Source organism: Xenopus laevis, chromosome 8L (assembly GCF_017654675.1).
Source record: "Xenopus laevis strain J_2021 chromosome 8L, Xenopus_laevis_v10.1, whole genome shotgun sequence".
Lineage (NCBI taxonomy): Eukaryota > Metazoa > Chordata > Amphibia > Anura > Pipidae > Xenopus > Xenopus laevis.
The window spans coordinates 62,727,712-62,746,040 of record NC_054385.1 but is presented as its reverse complement, the minus strand read 5'-3'; the positions used below and the strand labels follow the sequence as shown (position 1 = coordinate 62,746,040).

General features: G+C 38.2%; 1 protein-coding gene across 6 annotated transcripts in view; it reads right to left on the bottom strand.

The window, feature by feature from the left end:
* Positions 1–587: 587 nt before the first annotated feature.
* Positions 588–18,329, bottom strand: part of ppp1r13l.L (protein phosphatase 1 regulatory subunit 13 like L homeolog) — a 41,133-nt gene continuing 23,391 nt past the window's right edge. For 3 of the 6 annotated variants that reach the window (XM_018229041.2, XM_018229040.2, XM_041572070.1), the window contains exons 2-12: positions 11,521–11,612; positions 8,812–8,933; positions 8,230–8,728; positions 7,819–7,920; positions 7,650–7,732; positions 5,154–6,044; positions 3,887–4,024; positions 2,585–2,718; positions 2,296–2,462; positions 1,975–2,171; positions 588–972 (exon numbers count right to left, since the gene is read on the bottom strand). In XM_018229041.2, the coding sequence (XP_018084530.1) occupies positions 934–972; positions 1,975–2,171; positions 2,296–2,462; positions 2,585–2,718; positions 3,887–4,024; positions 5,154–6,044; positions 7,650–7,732; positions 7,819–7,920; positions 8,230–8,728; positions 8,812–8,933; positions 11,521–11,575 (2,427 nt within the window). In that variant the 5' untranslated portion in view covers positions 11,576–11,612 and the 3' untranslated portion in view covers positions 588–933. 6 annotated transcript variants of the gene reach the window in all.

Below are 18,329 nucleotides of genomic sequence, written 5' to 3'. Positions count from 1 at the left end.
TCTCTGTAATAATAAAACAGTACCTTGTACTTGATCCCAACTAACATATAATTAATCCTTATTGCTAGCAAAACCAGTCTATTGGGTTATTTAATGTGTACATGATTTTCTAGTAGATTTAAGGTATGAAAATCCAAATAACAGAAAAATCTGTTATCTGGAAAACCATAGGTCCCAAGCATTCTGGATAACAGGTCCAATACCTGTAGTTTATTTACAATAAAATTGCAGCTGCAGTAACTCTGCTGTTGGGTCTCTCCTTTCTTATTATAATTCTTATTATAACTACAGTATTACTTCTTTTGGGGTGTGGGTGGTGACCCCCTGGCAGGTATATGAAATATATATAATGAAAATATAAGTTACAAGCAGACCGCAAACACTAAAAGGAGTGTTTCTGGCTTTACAGAAAGACTAAATATGATAGGGATTATATGTGGATACTTCCATTGTTTATATAATTTCGATTTTTTTTTTTTTTTTTACTGGAAAACGGATAAGGCCAATGCATAATTAACAACTAGAATAAGGACTGGGTATTTCACAATCCTTTCATTCTAATCTTTTTTGGTACATACACACAACAGTTTGATTTTAATTATTATTTTATTATAAAATAATGTTCATACAAAGACAAAGAAAAAAAAGCTAAACATTACCACAATTCGCACAGCTAATACATTGCTATACAAAATGTGCATCTCTTCCGTACAACAGCTACCTGTAATTCACATAATACTATCAAACATACGTAGTGTACCAAATGACATACACCGAGTCACTCACTGGATTTGGTTAAAAAAACATACATTCCATACAGAAGCATACATGAGACAATGCATTAGTTTGCTGTATGCACAAAAATACAAAATGGGCAACTGATGAGTGCAAATGACATCAGGTTGGTTCACTATTCACTGTATTCTTGTAACATCACTTGGGACTACGTGTAGAGCGAACTCTTGGGTACAGCTGTAAAACAAAAAAGTCAGCATAACGTCAGAGATGAGGTCTGCAAGAATAATGCCAGGAAAGGGTCTCCGAATAGAAAGAGCAACCATTGCCCGTGCTAAAGTAGTTAGAGAATGCAACTTAGCGAAGAAATACTTTACTATAGGTGACATACCATTATATCACTATGTACGTTTAAAAGGCCATTACATAGCCATTAGCCTCAAATGTTGAATTCTGCTAAAGGAGAAGGAAAGCTCCAAGACGCTTTATTGTCAACAGATTAGCCACAATAGTGCAAGCTAGAACGCTATATTTATTCTGCAGAATGCTTTACCATACCTGAGTAAACAGCTCTAGACACTGTCTCTGTTTGTTTAGGATAGAAGCTGCCATATAAAATCGGCCTTGCCTTATAAACTTAGGACCAGCACTACTTTGAGGGTTTACTGGTGTAATTATATAGACTTTCTGATAAAGCTTACTTAATTTTAGTCTTTCCTTCTCCTTTAATGCTAGCAGTTTACAGTACAAAGCTTAAAGCAGAATAGGGCAAAAACATAATTAATTTCCCCTAGAGGTGAAAATGTGGATGGGGCCTATCTGGAATGCATCACTAACTGGAGACAGCCCTTCTCACATCCCAAATAATGTCCAATAAGCATGTACACATGGTACTAGGAGAGGGACATATCTTATATTGACTGGAGGGTGAAGGGGTCCAAAACTGGGTAACTCCCAGTGAATGAACCTGTGGTGTTGACAGGTATGATTTCTGTACAAAGAGGCATCTCATATTCAGAAACCTGTTATCCAGAAAGATCCAAATTCTGGGAAAGCCATCTCACGTAGAGACTATTTTAAGCAAATAATTATAATTCTTAAGTAATGATTCCTCTGTAGTAATAATAATAATAACAGTAATAATAAGAGTAATACTGGAAGTATTACAATGTCTAGTTGATTCATGGTTCCAAAGCTTCTGATATAATAGATGTATCTTTCACTCTATATTTCACTTACCCCAAAGTAATTGCGAGGAACGTAGCCTTCCCGACCACAAAGAGAAGCCCACCACCAAGATCCACCCTCTCCATCTTTCCTTAGGACAGTAACGGTGTCCCCTTCCTTTAATGAAAGCTCATCAGCAAATTCTGCACTGTAATCCCACAAAGCATAGACCACTCCACTCTGTGCTTCTCCCATGCATTGTCCTACATCTGCAAAATCAAATAAAAATAAAATAAGAAATTACATTAAAGGTTAAAGGAAAGCAGAGAAGTAGACCAAAAGGGGCAGAACTAAAAATAAAATGAACGGATTCCCTATTTTAAAGGGACTTACCAGTAAGGTAATTGATACACTCTTGGTACCGTTCTCTATAAGGATCACATTTCTCCACAGCAAGGCTTCCATCACTGTGTGTGGTTGCAAAAATGGCTGCACCATGTCGTACCAAAAGTAAGCATATCTCAAGGTCATTGCAAGAGGCAGCACAGTGAAGGGGGGTCCTGAAAGACAAAACATTAAAGAGAGGATAAAGTTATTGACTAGGATAAAGCCTCGTCTCAGTGCAATCCTTTATCTACCTCCTTCTTTTTACTCTGTCCTATATTTGTTCACATTCTCTTACCATCCATGACTGTCTTCAGCATTTACATTGGCTCCATTGCTAACAAGCAGGTTGACAATATTATCGTTGGCTCCACATATAGCATTGTGGAGAGCAGTTATTCCCTCTTCATTTGGTTGGCTTGGGTCATTTACCTGAAAGAATAAATGAATTAGAAGACTGGTTCATTGACTGAAATAAAATCACACAAACATATAATAGAATTGCACAGGCATTCCAAGTCTTAATCAAATTGGGTGTTTTCATTTATTTTCACATGTGAATAGCTCAGAACTATGATAGAGGGGTTAAAAAACTAATTTCAGACAAGACACACATAGCTTATGCTATGGCAGGAATCTTACTGGTAAACCACAGCTGCAATTATATTCTGCTAAAAAGTTAATGCTCTCCAGGAATTTCAACAATATTACATAATGGGTTTTAAGGCACAAGTATTCAAATATTGTATTTTAAGGAGAGTGGTCTTTAATTAAAAGTTTACAAACAGCAATAGCATTGCCCATTCACTTTGAATGGGGGGGCTTTTTTTTTTGTTTGTTTTTTTTTCTCTATATTTTTTTATTATTTTGAAAGTAACAACAGATAAAACATCATATGACTTAAGCAAAGGGTAATTATACAAAAGTGACTTTTTAAACAGTACCATGATATTCTGTTATTATCATCTCAAGAGGTTCTAATGAGTATTCGAGTATTGATTTGATTATTTCAGTTCTGACAACAAAGCAACTAGTAGGAGAATAAGAGACAATAGATTCTAATATGCTAAACAAGTGAAAGTATCAATACAATAAGGCAATAGGTGAATACTGAAAGTTGACTCTCCTCTCTCAAGAGTTACATAGATGATAGGTGAGGTTCCTTCAAACCTGTGGTCTATCCAGGGGTGCTACACCTTGAGGGTAAATGCAATGCTAGTGAGCTTTTCATATATAAATACCCAGTCTATCTGAGGTTTAAGCAAATTGTAATTTATGGTGGGAGACTTCCAGGACCTTGACAAGGCCTGTCTAGCAGCTAGAAAGTGAACCAAAAAAACTATGATCAATTCCAGTTGCCTCATCAAAATAGCTCATACAAAAGCTCTGTATTCTAACCATTAGACCAGTGGTCCCCAACCGTTTTTGCCCCAGGGACCGGTGTAAAGCCCCAATTTTTTTAAAGGATGGGGGGGCATGAACCACTTAAATTTTGCGCATGCCGTGTCAAATTTGGACTCATCTCGGCGGCCCAATTCAATTATGTCAATGGCCCCGCGGTTGGGAGCCCCTGCATTAGACAACAGTGCAAAGGACATACCTCTTTAAGAGCCTGGTTCACCACATCCATTTCTCCTGTGAGTGCTGCATCCAGAAGTAAAATAAGGGGGTCAAGTCTGGCACGAGGGGGGCGCTGCCTATGCGGTGAACCTCGACCTTTCAGTGCTGAACGAAGTCCCTAGGTCAGAATGAAAATAAAACATTAGATCTTACCATTCATGCAATCATTTTTTCCTACTTTCTATACAGCCCTTAAAACATTACTTTCTTTTCTGTTTAAATGCCACTTGCCCTTTAATAAACCATTTTCTTGTTTGAGCAGCCTCATTATTATTAAAGGAGACATATTGTGTAAAAAAAATTGAATGTGCCGGTGCATTATACTCTCTTAAAGGCATTGTTCACCTTCTAACACTTTTTTCAGTTCAGTAGGTTGCAGATAGTTTACTAGAAATAAAGACTGTTTCCAATTACTTTCTATTTTCCATGTGTCTGATATTGAAGTGTAAAGTGTCAATTTTCACCTTCAGAGCTGCTCTAGGAGGGGTTACTGACTATGTAAACTGATCTAAATTGAGACATTTAGTGGATACATTTCTTATCCTTGTCCCTGCTGAGCAGAATCTCTGGGTTTCATTACAGGCAGCTGTTAGAATTGATACAATAGTTGCTACTATTCCCAAGATGCTTCTGAGAAATGTATCAACTAAATGTTGCAAAATTGTAACAGTTTAGAGTCTGCACCTGAATTACTGAGCTGCCAGACTGAAACACCAGAGAGTCTAAACTTAAAACATTAAATTTTAAGCTTAGATTTTGAAAAAATGGTAAGAAATAAAAAGGTAGTTATAAAAGTGTCTATTTCTGGGGAACACTGAAAAAAAGTGTTTGGAGTGTGAACAAACCCTTTAAATAGAAGGAAAGTGCTGAAAAAGTAGTGATTTATTCAAAAATCCTACTAGCTGTGCAGGGGAGCTGGCGGTACTCGGCATACTGCACTGTAGGATAGGGACCAATCAGCTGAAGCCTGTCTTTGCATGCGTGGCTGCAAGGCTGTGATTGGCTATCCCCCTCCTACTGTGCTTCTGGTATGGACTGTTGGGACATGCCCATCCCTCTTTAGAAACATAGACAGGGACTATAGCACATCTATATGGAGCTCCAAAAAAAGGGGCACTTTTTAAAGATTTTTATTTTTAGCCCAAATTAGAACCAGCACTATATATTAGTCAATATTGCCTACAATATTAGGGGGGTTTTGCTTATCCTACAGTACATGTCTTCTCAAAGCTTTTAAACTTACTCACCAAATTCTGGCTTCCACCGATAACCAATGGTACTTTAAATTCCACATCTCCAGGCACTGGGGCAGATGTACCAACCCGGGAATCTGACGTCTCCAGTATAACACACAATTTATCGTCGGGTATAATCTTCTCATCTGTCCTGATTTCCTCAGGAATTGGATCTATTTTATTGCACAAATCTACCTCCAATGATGGTTCTTTAGGGGAAATACTAAATTTAACTGCAGACCCCTGAAGTTTATCCTCAGCCTTTGGTTGCTCAGGAGAAGAGCTTTGTTTAGGTGTGGCCCTTCCAAATAGTCGTCCCATTATCTGCTGATACTGGCGCCGATGAGAGGGCAGGGGTGAAGCTAGTGCTGCGAGTTCCTGGGAGCCTCTTCTTCTTAAAGGACGAGGTATGTCCTCCAGAACTTTCTGCACCTCAGCAAGTGAGGGAGGCAGATTTGGCTGAAGACGAGTGGGACTGAGAGGACGGGGAACTTCTTCATTTGTGGGAGGAGGCACTGGAGTGACTGCGGGTAACTCCCACTCTGGGACCATTGGTAAAGGTACAGATGGTACAGGGGGCATTGAAACTGCAGTAGGTACGGTAGTAGGTACTGCAGTAGGTACTGTTGGTGCAGGAAACATGCCATATGAAAGGGGTGGAGTCTGGTGCTCCCAAAATGCATTCTGCAGGTGGCAGATCATAGAAAGAGGAAGAGGTCGGTGAGGCTGTCCTCTGCCTTCTGGAGGTGGAACTTGAATGCGGGAGATTGGCTGTTGGGCTTGAATAGATCGGGGAAGTGAACCAGTCCCTGCCCTCCATCCAGGTTCCCCACCTTGAAAACCCGGCTCAGCTCCTGTAGAGAATTTGTAGCCTCGAGGAAGTGTTGAAGAGGAGGAGTCGCCCTAATAGCCAAAGGAAAAAAATAATCAAATAACTATCCAAAATTATTTTAAAAAATTAACCCTACATTTAAAAACACCTATCGTTCACATATCTGTACATGAGTAAATTCTACAGTGATTACTAATTGTGAGTGCTTGAAATGGCATTGCATTTTGTACATTGTCGGACTGGGACACCAGGGGCCCACCCAAAAACCTTAGACCAGGGGCCCACCATAAAACCTTAGAACAGGGGCCCACTCTCAGTGATATTATTCTTAATCTCCTCAATCAACCTCTATTCTCCTAGTCTGTTTTCTTGATACTATAATCAATTATTCCATCTATTTAGCCTCTTTGTCCTCATAGAAATAGGGAATGGCCATGAAATAGACCAAAAGTTTAGCAGTATGGGGGCCCACTGACACCTAGGCCCACCGGGAGTTTTCCTGGTATCCCGGTGGGCCAGTCCGACATTGATTTTATAATGTCCATTATATTGCCCATTAATGTCTGACTTTCATATTCCTATTAACAATCCCTGTATACCTGCTGTCTCTAAACCCCTTTCAATAACAACCTTCCTTATAGACCCATTTACAATTAGCATGGTGAGCAAATTAACTGACCTTATGCTGAAAATACATTCTGCCTTTTTTAAGTAAAGGGGACCTGTCACCCTAAGAAATAATGCCAGATCCTATCTTATGATGTTAGCCAAGCATAATAAACTTCCCTTACATTATATGCATTATTTAAATCTTGTTTCTTGGAATTCACAATCACAGCAGGTAGGCAGGTGCCATTTTGTGGTTACTGGAGAGCTTTGCATTATGCCAACACCTTGTTTATACGCCAGAATAGGGCACCTGATGCCCATGTGCATGCACTGGATACACAATTAAATAGGGAGAAGGGAGGGGGGATGTGGGGAGAGCAGTGACTTCTAGGAAATGTTGAATGGAAAGTGAATGTAATTGCCTGCCTTGCTTGATGCCTGAGGCATAGAAGATGGGCAGGCAATGTAGGATTGACAATTGAGACTTTTAAATGAATTTATTACAGGTATGGACATTTTGATCTAAAAAATTTGTGTTTGTGTTTAATTTGAAAATGACTTTTAGTATACAGATTTTTGTGTCTGGGTGACAGGTCCCCTTTAAAAATATGTATATTATCTTTTACCGTTTGCCTTATTAAGGGGATTATTTATCAACGGTCGAGTTTTAGAGCTTTTTTAGACTCAAAACTATGTCTTTGGATTCTAACTGCTGTCTGCATGCTAGGGTTTAATTACCAGGCATCCAGGCAGGAGTTTGAAACATCACAATGGAAGAAAAGTAAGGGATCTGAAAAGAAATATAAGGAATAAGGATACAATTTTAAATTTAGTATTTAAAACTGGTTTCCAGTTTAGTCACCCCAACCATTATAAAAGCAAATACCGGTAGTTCAAAAGAAAACATAAGAAATAAAGATCAACTGAAATGATGTACTATGTCCGTTTAACATGTAGCAACACCAAGGTCATTTTACAATAAGGAATGTAGAATTATTCAATTTCACAATTAAAAAAGAAAACATCAGCATTAATAGCTGGGGATCTCTGATATGTCTAGTGCTTACCTTGCTTATCGATGCAGGGTCCAGACTACTCTCCTTCCAGGCTTTCACTATGGGCAAACTAGAAGGAATACCATGATCTGCTCCTGTTTTATAAGACATTAGGGGTGTTAAATATTTGTCTCTGTAAGAAGGTGAACAAAATGCATGGATATGGCTTAGTTTTGCAAACCTCGCTTACTTCCTTGCGGTGGTTTTTTGTCATATGCCACATCTAGATCAGACTCATTCCAGATGCGTTGCTGCTGCCGACGTCGTGGAGAACTGACATCATCTATGATTGCAACAAATATTATTATTATAAATCACTAAAAATGCAATATAATTCAATAAGGATGATTACAGATGTTGGACTCCCCACTCTTCATGTGCTTTCATAATGAGAACCTACAACCTTTAATTGCTGGCTTGTGCATCCACAAGCAATATTGATTCCCATAGAATATCCTATCAGGAACCCAACCACAAAGTGGATTCATTCTGCGGGTAGATTTATGTGGATATTTTTCCTTTTGGTTCCAGTTCAGACCTTCTATTCATCATTGGTTTACAATAAGCCAGTGGGAAAACTAGCAAGAATTACCTGGGAACCTGGAAGTGTATCCATGAGGGACTTCGTAGCCTCGTCTTTGTAATGAACCCCAGTCTGAATACATTCCTCCTGAATGTCCTTCAAGACTAGGAGCAGGTATCCGGGGTCCTACGGCATAATCATATGGACTGGAAGACAGCCGTGTAGAAGATGTGTGGGGACGGTCATAATACTGATGGCGAGGTGAGGAGGGACGGCCCAAAGGGATCTGAGGATTTAAAGTATGATAGGGATCTACACGCTCTGTGGGGATAGACCTACGGGCCATAGAGGGGGAAGTAATAACTGTGGAACTGATGGAAATGGAAGGAACAGAAGCGCTAGAGCTAATAGCATGTGATGATGCTGTGCTCATTGAGGACTCTGATAGGCGGGGCTTCAGTGAAGGTGTTGCAATGAGCGGAGTAAAGCTGGGAGAGGAATGGGCCCGGCGTGTCAGAGCAGGGGAAAGAGAGGCACTGGATGTCTGTTGGGAAGAAACTTGCAAACCCTGGGGAGAAAAGCGAACAGTCTGTATAGATGAATGAATAAACACAGGCATCTCCACAACAATTTATAAAAATATGTTTATACCTCTTTATTGCTGTTCTTTACCGGCTCCCTCCTGTTTTCCAAATCCCTCTTCAGCTCATCCAGTTTAGCAGTGGCTGAATCCAGCTCCATCTGCTTCAGGTCCAGTTCCTGAGAGGCCAGGGCTGTAGGAAAATAAACATTTAACCCATTAAAAGGAGCACACGAGAAGTTGGAAGAAGGCTGAACCACACACATTATAACTGCCTAATAATATTAGGATGCCAAATAAATGGATATTCTTGTTACAAAAATGTTATTATAATAGCATGGATGCATGTTCCAAATACCAAATCAATCATGAAGGATTTAAACTGAATCCAATCAAATGCAGGAATTGGTGAATATGTCATTATTCCAGTTTATCCTTCAATATGATTTTGATGATACCTATGTAACTCTTGATGCCTCAGATTATTAAACTCCACCCTATAAAACCACATCTAACAATACTCTTCTAATTTCCAGCCTACCTATTATTCATATCAGGGAACACCCTCACAATGACCTAGATACAGAATCACACTCAATAATCAATACTAAGCCTTGTGTTATGAACCTTTCTGTATGAAAGCTTTAGTTCTATTTTCTGTCCAAGGACTAAACAATTTAAGAAAAACTATCTTGCAAACAACCAGATTATGTCATGTCAAGAGGCTGAAGTGAAATATGTCTCCTGGAAAACTGAGATTCAAACTAGGCCCTGGCATTTTATTACACAGAGGCCCAAAAAGTCACCAAAGTCTGGGCCTGCTTATGGTCCCTTGGAATTGCAGACATGGTTCTGTCATCAAATATACACTCAGCATACAGCAGTTTAATTGGTGTCAGAATAAATTTGTATAATGGTTAATTCAAAGAAGACTTACTGTGCGAAAAGTAAGAATGTGCCAGTGCATTAAATAAAGAAGGAAGTTCTTAAAAAAAGTACAGTAGTAGCTTTTGCACTACAGTGAGCTGATTCATGTTGGAAGTATGTATGTATGTATGTATATATATGTATATATAATGTCCAATTGGATCTCAGCACACCATTCAGGAAAAAATTAATCCAACCCAGGTGCTATCCAAACGTGCTTTCATATAAGAATGTGAATAAATGGATGCACACCGGGATTTTTTTAAAAAAGTTAAAACTCGCTTTTATTTAAATACTTAAAACATGGTCAGGTCAACGTTTCGGTCTCCATCTTAGACCTTTGTCAAGACCTAAATGGTTGGTTAAAAAAGAGCACATATATAGATACATTAATCCCACCCACAAATGGTTACCCTGCCGCTGCTTACTTTAAATCAAAATATTTGGCCCTGTTATATGTATGCAGGCATTTTCAAACAACATTAGGTGCAGCCACGGGTAAACCAAACAAGAGAAATTGTAAATAAAAACAAAAATTGGACAATTGGACCATACAGAAACCTGATTTTTCAGGGCAAAGTTATGAAATCTTAAACCAATATTCAATGTTACATTGTTCCAGTAATTAATTATTCAACTAGACCCAATAGATCTGCACATATCCGCTATCCGAATTCAATCAATATATCTCATGTGGCAAAAAGATTGTCAACGCTCATTCAAAAAACATAAGAAGGAACAGTGTTCATTTAACCCCGAGGGAGCCAAAGTGTTCAGTTTTTTGATCCAAAACACTTCCCGTTGCAGTAGCATCTTAGATCTATTCCCACCTCTACTCAAGGGGGGAATGTGATCAATGGCTATATATTTGAAGGTGGGCAGCCTATGTCCCCTCTCAAGGAAGTGCTTGGCCACTGGTTTCTGTGTCTGTCCATCCCTAAAAGCCGTGCTAATCGCAGATCGGTGGCCATCCATTCGTAGCCTGAGGGTTTGATCCGTTTTTCCTACATAGGAAAGCCCACAAGGACATGTTACTAAATATATTATATGTGTAGTAGTGCATGTTATATGGTGTCGGATCTGGAAGCGTTTACCCGTATGGGGATGTAAGAAAGATGTGCCTGGAGTCATGTAGCGACAAGACGTGCAGCTTGGGCAGCGGAAACATCCTAGTTTTAAATCTGCTAACCATGTTTTTTTGTTAGTAATATAACAATTCACTGGGTCAGTCTTAACCAGTAAATCACATAAGTTAGTTCCACGCTTATAGCTAATCATATGTTTTTTGAATGAGCGTTGACAATCTTTTTGCCACATGAGATATATTGATTGAATTCGGATAGCGGATATGTGCAGATCTATTGGGTCTAGTTGAATAATTAATTACTGGAACAATGTAACATTGAATATTGGTTTAAGATTTCATAACTTTGCCCTGAAAAATCAGGTTTCTGTATGGTCCAATTGTCCAATTTTTGTTTTTATTTACAATTTCTCTTGTTTGGTTTACCCGTGGCTGCACCTAATGTTGTTTGAAAATGCCTGCATACATATAACAGGGCCAAATATTTTGATTTAAAGTAAGCAGCGGCAGGGTAACCATTTGTGGGTGGGATTAATGTATCTATATATGTGCTCTTTTTTAACCAACCATTTAGGTCTTGACAAAGGTCTAAGATGGAGACCGAAACGTTGACCTGACCATGTTTTAAGTATTTAAATAAAAGCGAGTTTTAACTTTTTTAAAAAAATCCCGGTGTGCATCCATTTATTCACATTCTTATATGTATATATACACACACACACACATTATACACCTATGTATTTTAGATTATTATAATATCAATACTCACATTGAAAGTTGATGTCGAGAAGAGACTGCGTGGGTCTGATCTTTTCTCCTGACATCTTGCGAAAGGTGTCCCGCCAACCAATTAGTTTGGTCCTTGGGAGAACAAGCACTTCCATTAGAACAAAATGCTAAAGAGCAGGTGGTAATAATAATTTGGGGATGTAGAAAACAGAAAAGAGCTGGGGACATTAGGAAGGAGATAAGAGAAAGCCAGAGTTATTACTGAGATGGAACGAGAACGGACTGCATTTAAATGGTGTGGTGGTGGGAGGAGTGTGACGACATGTAAATACATAACAAAGGGTGTATCACAGATGTAAAGATAAAAACTGACAGAAGAACGCACAGTGAGTAATTGTAATAGTGCTTTTGTCAATATACTTTATGTGCACTTTGAAGTTTCTTAAGTCATGTTTACCCCTGAGGTGTTAGAGTCAAATGACATGTGTGTCTACAAATACGGTGCATAGACAATAATCCTAGGAAAGAGAAATTTTAAGTCCATTATTACATTTTGTACTTTCCACCTAAAGAAGCCAAAACATGCCAAATCAGCAGAGGATATCAGGTTTCTATGAAGGGAAGGCATAACAAATGGAAACTTAAACACAGAAACAGATTAAGTATTATACCCTAAAAAGAGTGGGGACTCCCCTTAACTTTGGGAATATGACATTTTTCATGAACATATACTAAAACTAGTTATCAATCAGTCCTCACTGGGCCCCCAGTAGTGTCAGCTTCCTTTATAGATAGGCTCCTGCACGGATATCATCTCTAAACTGAGGCTGCCATTTGAAAAACACCTGTAATCTACATTTAAACAAAAATGCTAGATGTACTTAAGAGCAACAGAAGCATGTAAAACAGTCCAAGTCTCATTTACTCTTTTAAAAAGCAATTACTCGCCAAACAAACAGCCCATACTACTTTCAATAAAATGTATCTCCAGCCTTTCAGCGTATGCCAATTGCTTGGATCTCATCCCAGCCACACCTGTTTCCACTGCCAACAGTTTAATAGGATTGCTGTAAACCTTCTGTGTTGTTTTGATCAAGTCTGCTGCTTAACTCCAAATAATTAGCCAGATCCATTACATCAAAGCCCACGAATGCTGTTTTTCCCACAAACATCTACTAGTTTGGCAAGTAACCCCAGAAACACCATTACAAAATAGAGTTCCCAGCCATAATCTTGTGTTTATATGTTTTATAATTACTTATAAAATGCTTCTCAGGGAGTTTTACCAGCAGAATTCTGTAAAAACTCTGCAGAAGAGATTTACTGTATCTAAGGCACCTCTGAAAAAGATACTGCACACTGTTATGGACACTTTGCCCTCTAGAAGGAGCTGTCTTGAGAGAGAGATCAACCTCAAAAAGCACACAATAGATATATTTGTATAAAACTGCAAAGTTATAAGTTATGCAAATGCAAATTCAATTGCAAGCTGTATGAGGCAGGATCTTCTTTTTTTTAACCTTTTGTATCGACAGGAAATCTTCTCTCCTGCAGGCAACAAATTGCCCAAACTACACTTTACATGCGGAAATCCAAACTATTGACGCGAAAATGACGTCTGCTGCAGGCAATTTCCTCTTCTGCAAATGATAAAGCACCGTCTGTAATCCCCCTAAGGGCTTAGTGTCTTCAGACAAGAAAAACATGAAACTAAGTAAACCTTCAATATAAAAGTCTACACTGGGTAAGAAAGACAACACTAGTAACTTGCTTCACACAAGTTGTAAAAAAAATAGATACTGGGCGTTTGTAACATATGGTGCAAAGTTTGCTACAGGTCTAGTCTTCTGTAGCAGGTAGCTGCTTTAAAAGCATCTTATAGGTTTCTACAGATTTATTGTGGTGTTGCTGCTTCTATACTTACCTAACTTATCTTTAACTATGCCAGTGTGACAGTAATAATGCAAGTACTGTGGCTGGGAACATTTCATAATCAAAGCATGCACACATCAACTGCTCACCAAACAGGCTGCTATGCGTCATGAAGAGCCAATGCCATTTTGTACTTTTTTCATTGGTATTTTATTCAATGCACATTCATTCAGATCCTTTCAGATGAAGCCAGAGTCTCAATAATGGGTTAAAACACTTGAATACACAATAATATGTATAACAAACTTACATCAGTCAAGTAACTTTCTCTACCCTAACCCAACAGTTAGAAGTTTGCTTTCAATAGTCGTACTGCTCTAGATCTGTAATAGCCAATTTTTTATTAGTTCCTGTAAATGTTGCCCATGATACTATTTAACTCTCTTGGTGACAGCCTACAGGAAAGAAAGAAAGAAAGAAAGAAAGAAAGAAAGAAAGAAAGAAAGAAAGAAAGAAAGAAAGAAAGAAAGAAAGAAAGAAAGAAAGAAAGAAAGAAAGAAAGAAAGAAAGAAAGAAAGAAAGAAAGAAAGAAAGAAAGAAAGAAAGAAAGAAAGAAAGAAATGTAGTGCCATAGTGTAAAAGGCAAGGAATCACTCAGTGACTTCTTTACTACTGTCTTAATATCTGTTATAAACAGCAGTACCCACTGCTACCACCATCATCCTGCTTTGACTAGTGATGGCACAGAACAAATTTTACAGAAATATTATGTTAGTGCATTTATGTAGAGTATTTATGCCCACATCCAGCCTGATTTAATTACAAATATTTTAAGGACAAGTACAATTTTTTATGCCTGTATTTTTGTTAATTAGGGGAGACTGTGTCAACAAACCACAATGAATGGTTTCAGGTCGCTTCCCAATCTATTGGCTGAAAACACTTTGCTATAACAAGAACCAACCGAAACAAATCTTGTTGCCTGGTCAGAAGTCATACAGCTATAATTACCAAGGTGCTAATTAATAACAAAGTGACACGGAAAGAGAATAACTGGTATTCAACACAGGTTATATAATGCCTCTCTGAATATTTAGGTCAGAATAATAATGCATTTGTACTTTCCTGTGATGCAATCATAAACCAGTATCAGTTTTCTGAGGTCTGTTGGCGATACATAACTAGAATAACAGAGACTGGGAACACACTAGGGTTGCCACCTGGCCGGTATTTTAACGGCCTGGCCAGTAAAAATTATGGTTTATGTTATTAATAGGGAAAAAAGATAAATATATAGGAAGGCCGGTATTTTTTTCCAGAAAAGGTGGCAACCCTAGAACACACACACACACAATACTGTGCACAACTAAACCCTAAGGAATTATATAATTATCCAAGATTTCTTCTTTCTGGCTGGTTTGGGAGCAAACCTGGACTCCCAGTCAATATCTTATAAATATATATATATATATCTTTTTCTAAATTTTAGTGAAATTGTATTTATTATACTATATAAGTCATAAACACCGTAGAGTGGCAGAGTCCACCTGTGCATAATAAGGACATCCATTTCTATTAGTAACACTCCGCTATTTAAAGCCGCTGATGGGTGGGGGTTTCCTTGCAAGGAAACATCACAGTAACTGATGATTAACACAATCCATTTTATATCACACATCTCTCTTACAGTATTGTGAAGCTTTTTAAATATAAGAGCAAGGTTGAAACAAGGGTAGAAATTGAGGGAATTATAGTAGTAAGCATAGAAGAAACATTATTCAGAATGGCCTGTGGATGTAGGCACTCAGATATTTTACCCTTATTAGAATACACACAAGCTTGTAAATTAAATACCTTTGAACTATATTGAAACATTGATTTGCAGATCAAAGGCTAAATTGGCTGATATGCCACCCCTTGCATCCCAACTCATATCATTGTTGCTGGGGTAGTAGGAAGAGTTGCACTCAAAAACAACAGAAGAGTAACCTGCATCAAGAGTTCAGGATACCAATACATATTATATGCACTTTTTTTAAGTTTGTAAATCAAAGGTAAAACAAGGTTTACATAGGACTAACAATCACCTGGAACTATATTTTTGAATAACCAATGCATTCACTATAAAGGAAAAGGAGGATTGGGAGAGGTATGAAACTTTATTTGGGGGCACTAGGCCATTTGGTCTGTGCTGTGAATTCTAAGGAAATATATTGGATGCCACTCATCCAGCATGAGAACAACTGGCTTTTTTCTGAGCTTCAAGGGAGTGCACTAATACAGTGATGTGTTTAATACAAGCAGAATTTAACATCTAATGTAAAAATGACGGACATCCTGGATAAAAAACTTTTTTATATTCCCTAACAATAAACATCTTTTCTCATGGTTACATATACATGAATTAACCTGTAAAGCCCTATAATCACCCAATCCACACAACAATACCACAGCTCTGTCTAATATATTTACGTACCATAGTTTGCTGTGAATCTTCTTGCCTCCTGATAAAGACAACACGCTTCCAAAGTTAGCGTGTTTGGGTCTAGGCTGTGTCTGCACCATTGTGGGGGACAAAGAGCCCAGAAGACTAGAGCATTATGTGAGAAGGTGGCACAAGTATGGAAGATAAATACTCCAGTGTAGGAGGTGTGTCACAATAATTAAAGGGTGCTGAGCATGCATAACACTAATGGGAGGAGAGAAGTAGTAGGTGATATCAATGAAAGTAGTTAATGGAATTTTTATGTCAGTTACTATTTGATAAAATATGTAGGGCATTATTCCAATAAGGGAAGTAGGTTCTTCCTTGTGAAGTAATAACTCCTTTTCAGATAGATTGCGTTGATGGGATGTGTCCCATTTGCCCCCCTACCCTAAAGGAATTACACAATACTTTATAGGACATTCACGGCTCTTGTGTAAGTATACATATATATTTTAAAGGTTGTATGTGTGTATGGGTTTTTGAAGTGAGTACATTGAAGAAAGGTATTCATCAATCATTATTCATTTATCTTCCAAGAATAAGGCCAAACCTTGCCCTTTAGCTTTATATTGCAGCCAATCCATCTCTCTCTATACAGGTATGGGATATTTTATTTGGAATGCTTGGCACCTGGGTTTTTCCAGATAAGGGTCTTTTAATAGCCATACCTTAAAGGGGCGGTTCACTTTTAAGGTAACTTTTATTATGTTATAAAACGGCCAATTCTAAGTAACTTTTCAATTGGTCTTCATTATTACTTTTTATAGTTTTTTTTAAATTATTTGCAGTTTTCTTCTGATTCTTTCCAGCTTTCAAATGGGGGTCACTGACCCCAACTTTAAGGCTACAAATGTATTGTTATTGCTAATTTTTATTATTCATCTTTCTAATCACACCTCTCCTATTCATATTCCAGTCTCTTATTCAAATCAATGCATGGTTGCTAGGGTAATTTGGACCCTAGCTACCAGATTAGTTAACATGCCAATTGAAGAGCTGCTGAATAAAAAAGATAAATAACTCAAAAACCTTAAATGATAAAAAATGAAAACCAACTGCAAATTGTCTTACAATATCACTCTCTACATCATACTAAAAGTTATCTCAAAGGTGAACAACCCCTTTAAGTTTACTAAAAAGCAATAAGAATAATGCAGCTTAGTTATGTAATGATATGTTATGATCACATACAAGGTACATTTGTTTTTAATATTACAGACAAAAAGGAAATATGTTTGTATACAATGGGCTCGAAGGGAGGTGGCCTTCCTGTATTTCTGGATGATGGGTTTCCGGATAAGGGATCACCATACCTGTATTGCTCTTACAAAAAGGCTTTGCATATGACACAAGTATCAAGAAACAAATGGGAAGCATTTTCATAAAGCTAATAAGGGCAATGAGTAATGGGTGTTATTTGCAGGTAAACCTCAAACTCCCAAGAAATTGATTAGGAATGTCACTGTGATGTTTCAGTAAATATAAAGAGTTGAAGAGGTAAAAAATGAGGACAGAAAATAGTCTCATGAGTCACAAATATTCCAGTTATATTCTACAGACCTGTCACATATGACACAGGCAACAAGGAAGCTATTATAGCAAATAAATCCACAATTCAGCATGGATTATAAGCGATAGATAATGCATATTGCAAAATAGTTTGTGGTTAGACAACACAAATGTTGCAACTCTTATAAACATGACTACACTAGTGCTGTAACATCTAAAGATAGCCCCCAAAATAGCTTTCATTCACTTATAATTCACTCATAAAGAGCCATAAATCTTAAAAAGCAAACAAAAAAAGAGGAGTAAATTTTCAACAACAATCCATGCACTAGCCCAGGGCCATACTTTCTATATTCTGTTGGTATCCTTTGGCAACAGCTTCAAGAGGATGGCTCCCAGCTGCAAATATAGAAAAAATAATTGCACTTGCTATTGCAACCCCGAAGTCTAAGGCTAAGGCCACACTAGGCGATAGCGCCGCGATTTGACTCGCGGCGACTTTTCGTCGCGACTTTTAAGCCGCAATCGCTGGGGAAACTTTTGCGCTGGCGTCTATGGGGAATCGCGTAAAATCGCCAGCGTAAAAACACACGCGGCGATCTTTTTTCTATTGTCGCTCGAAATTGCCTAGCGAGGCAATTTCGTGCGACAGTAGAGAAAAGATCGCCGCGTGTGTTTTTACGCTGGCGATTTTACGCGATTCCCCATAGACGCCAGCGCAAAAGTTTCCCCAGCGATTGCGGCTTAAAAGTCGCGGCGAAAAGTCGCCGCGAGTCAAATCGCGGCGCTATCGCCTAGTGTGGCCTTAGCCTAAAGCAGGTCACTTGCAATTTAACAATAGGATAAGAGAAGAGGTAAATGAAGGAGAATGCTGAGGGCATTCTAATTCAGCACTGCTAGGTTGCCTTATTAATAGATTTGTGGGTGAAGAGAACCCATGTCTCCAGAAATAACTTTTTACAGTTTATTTTTGTTTGTTT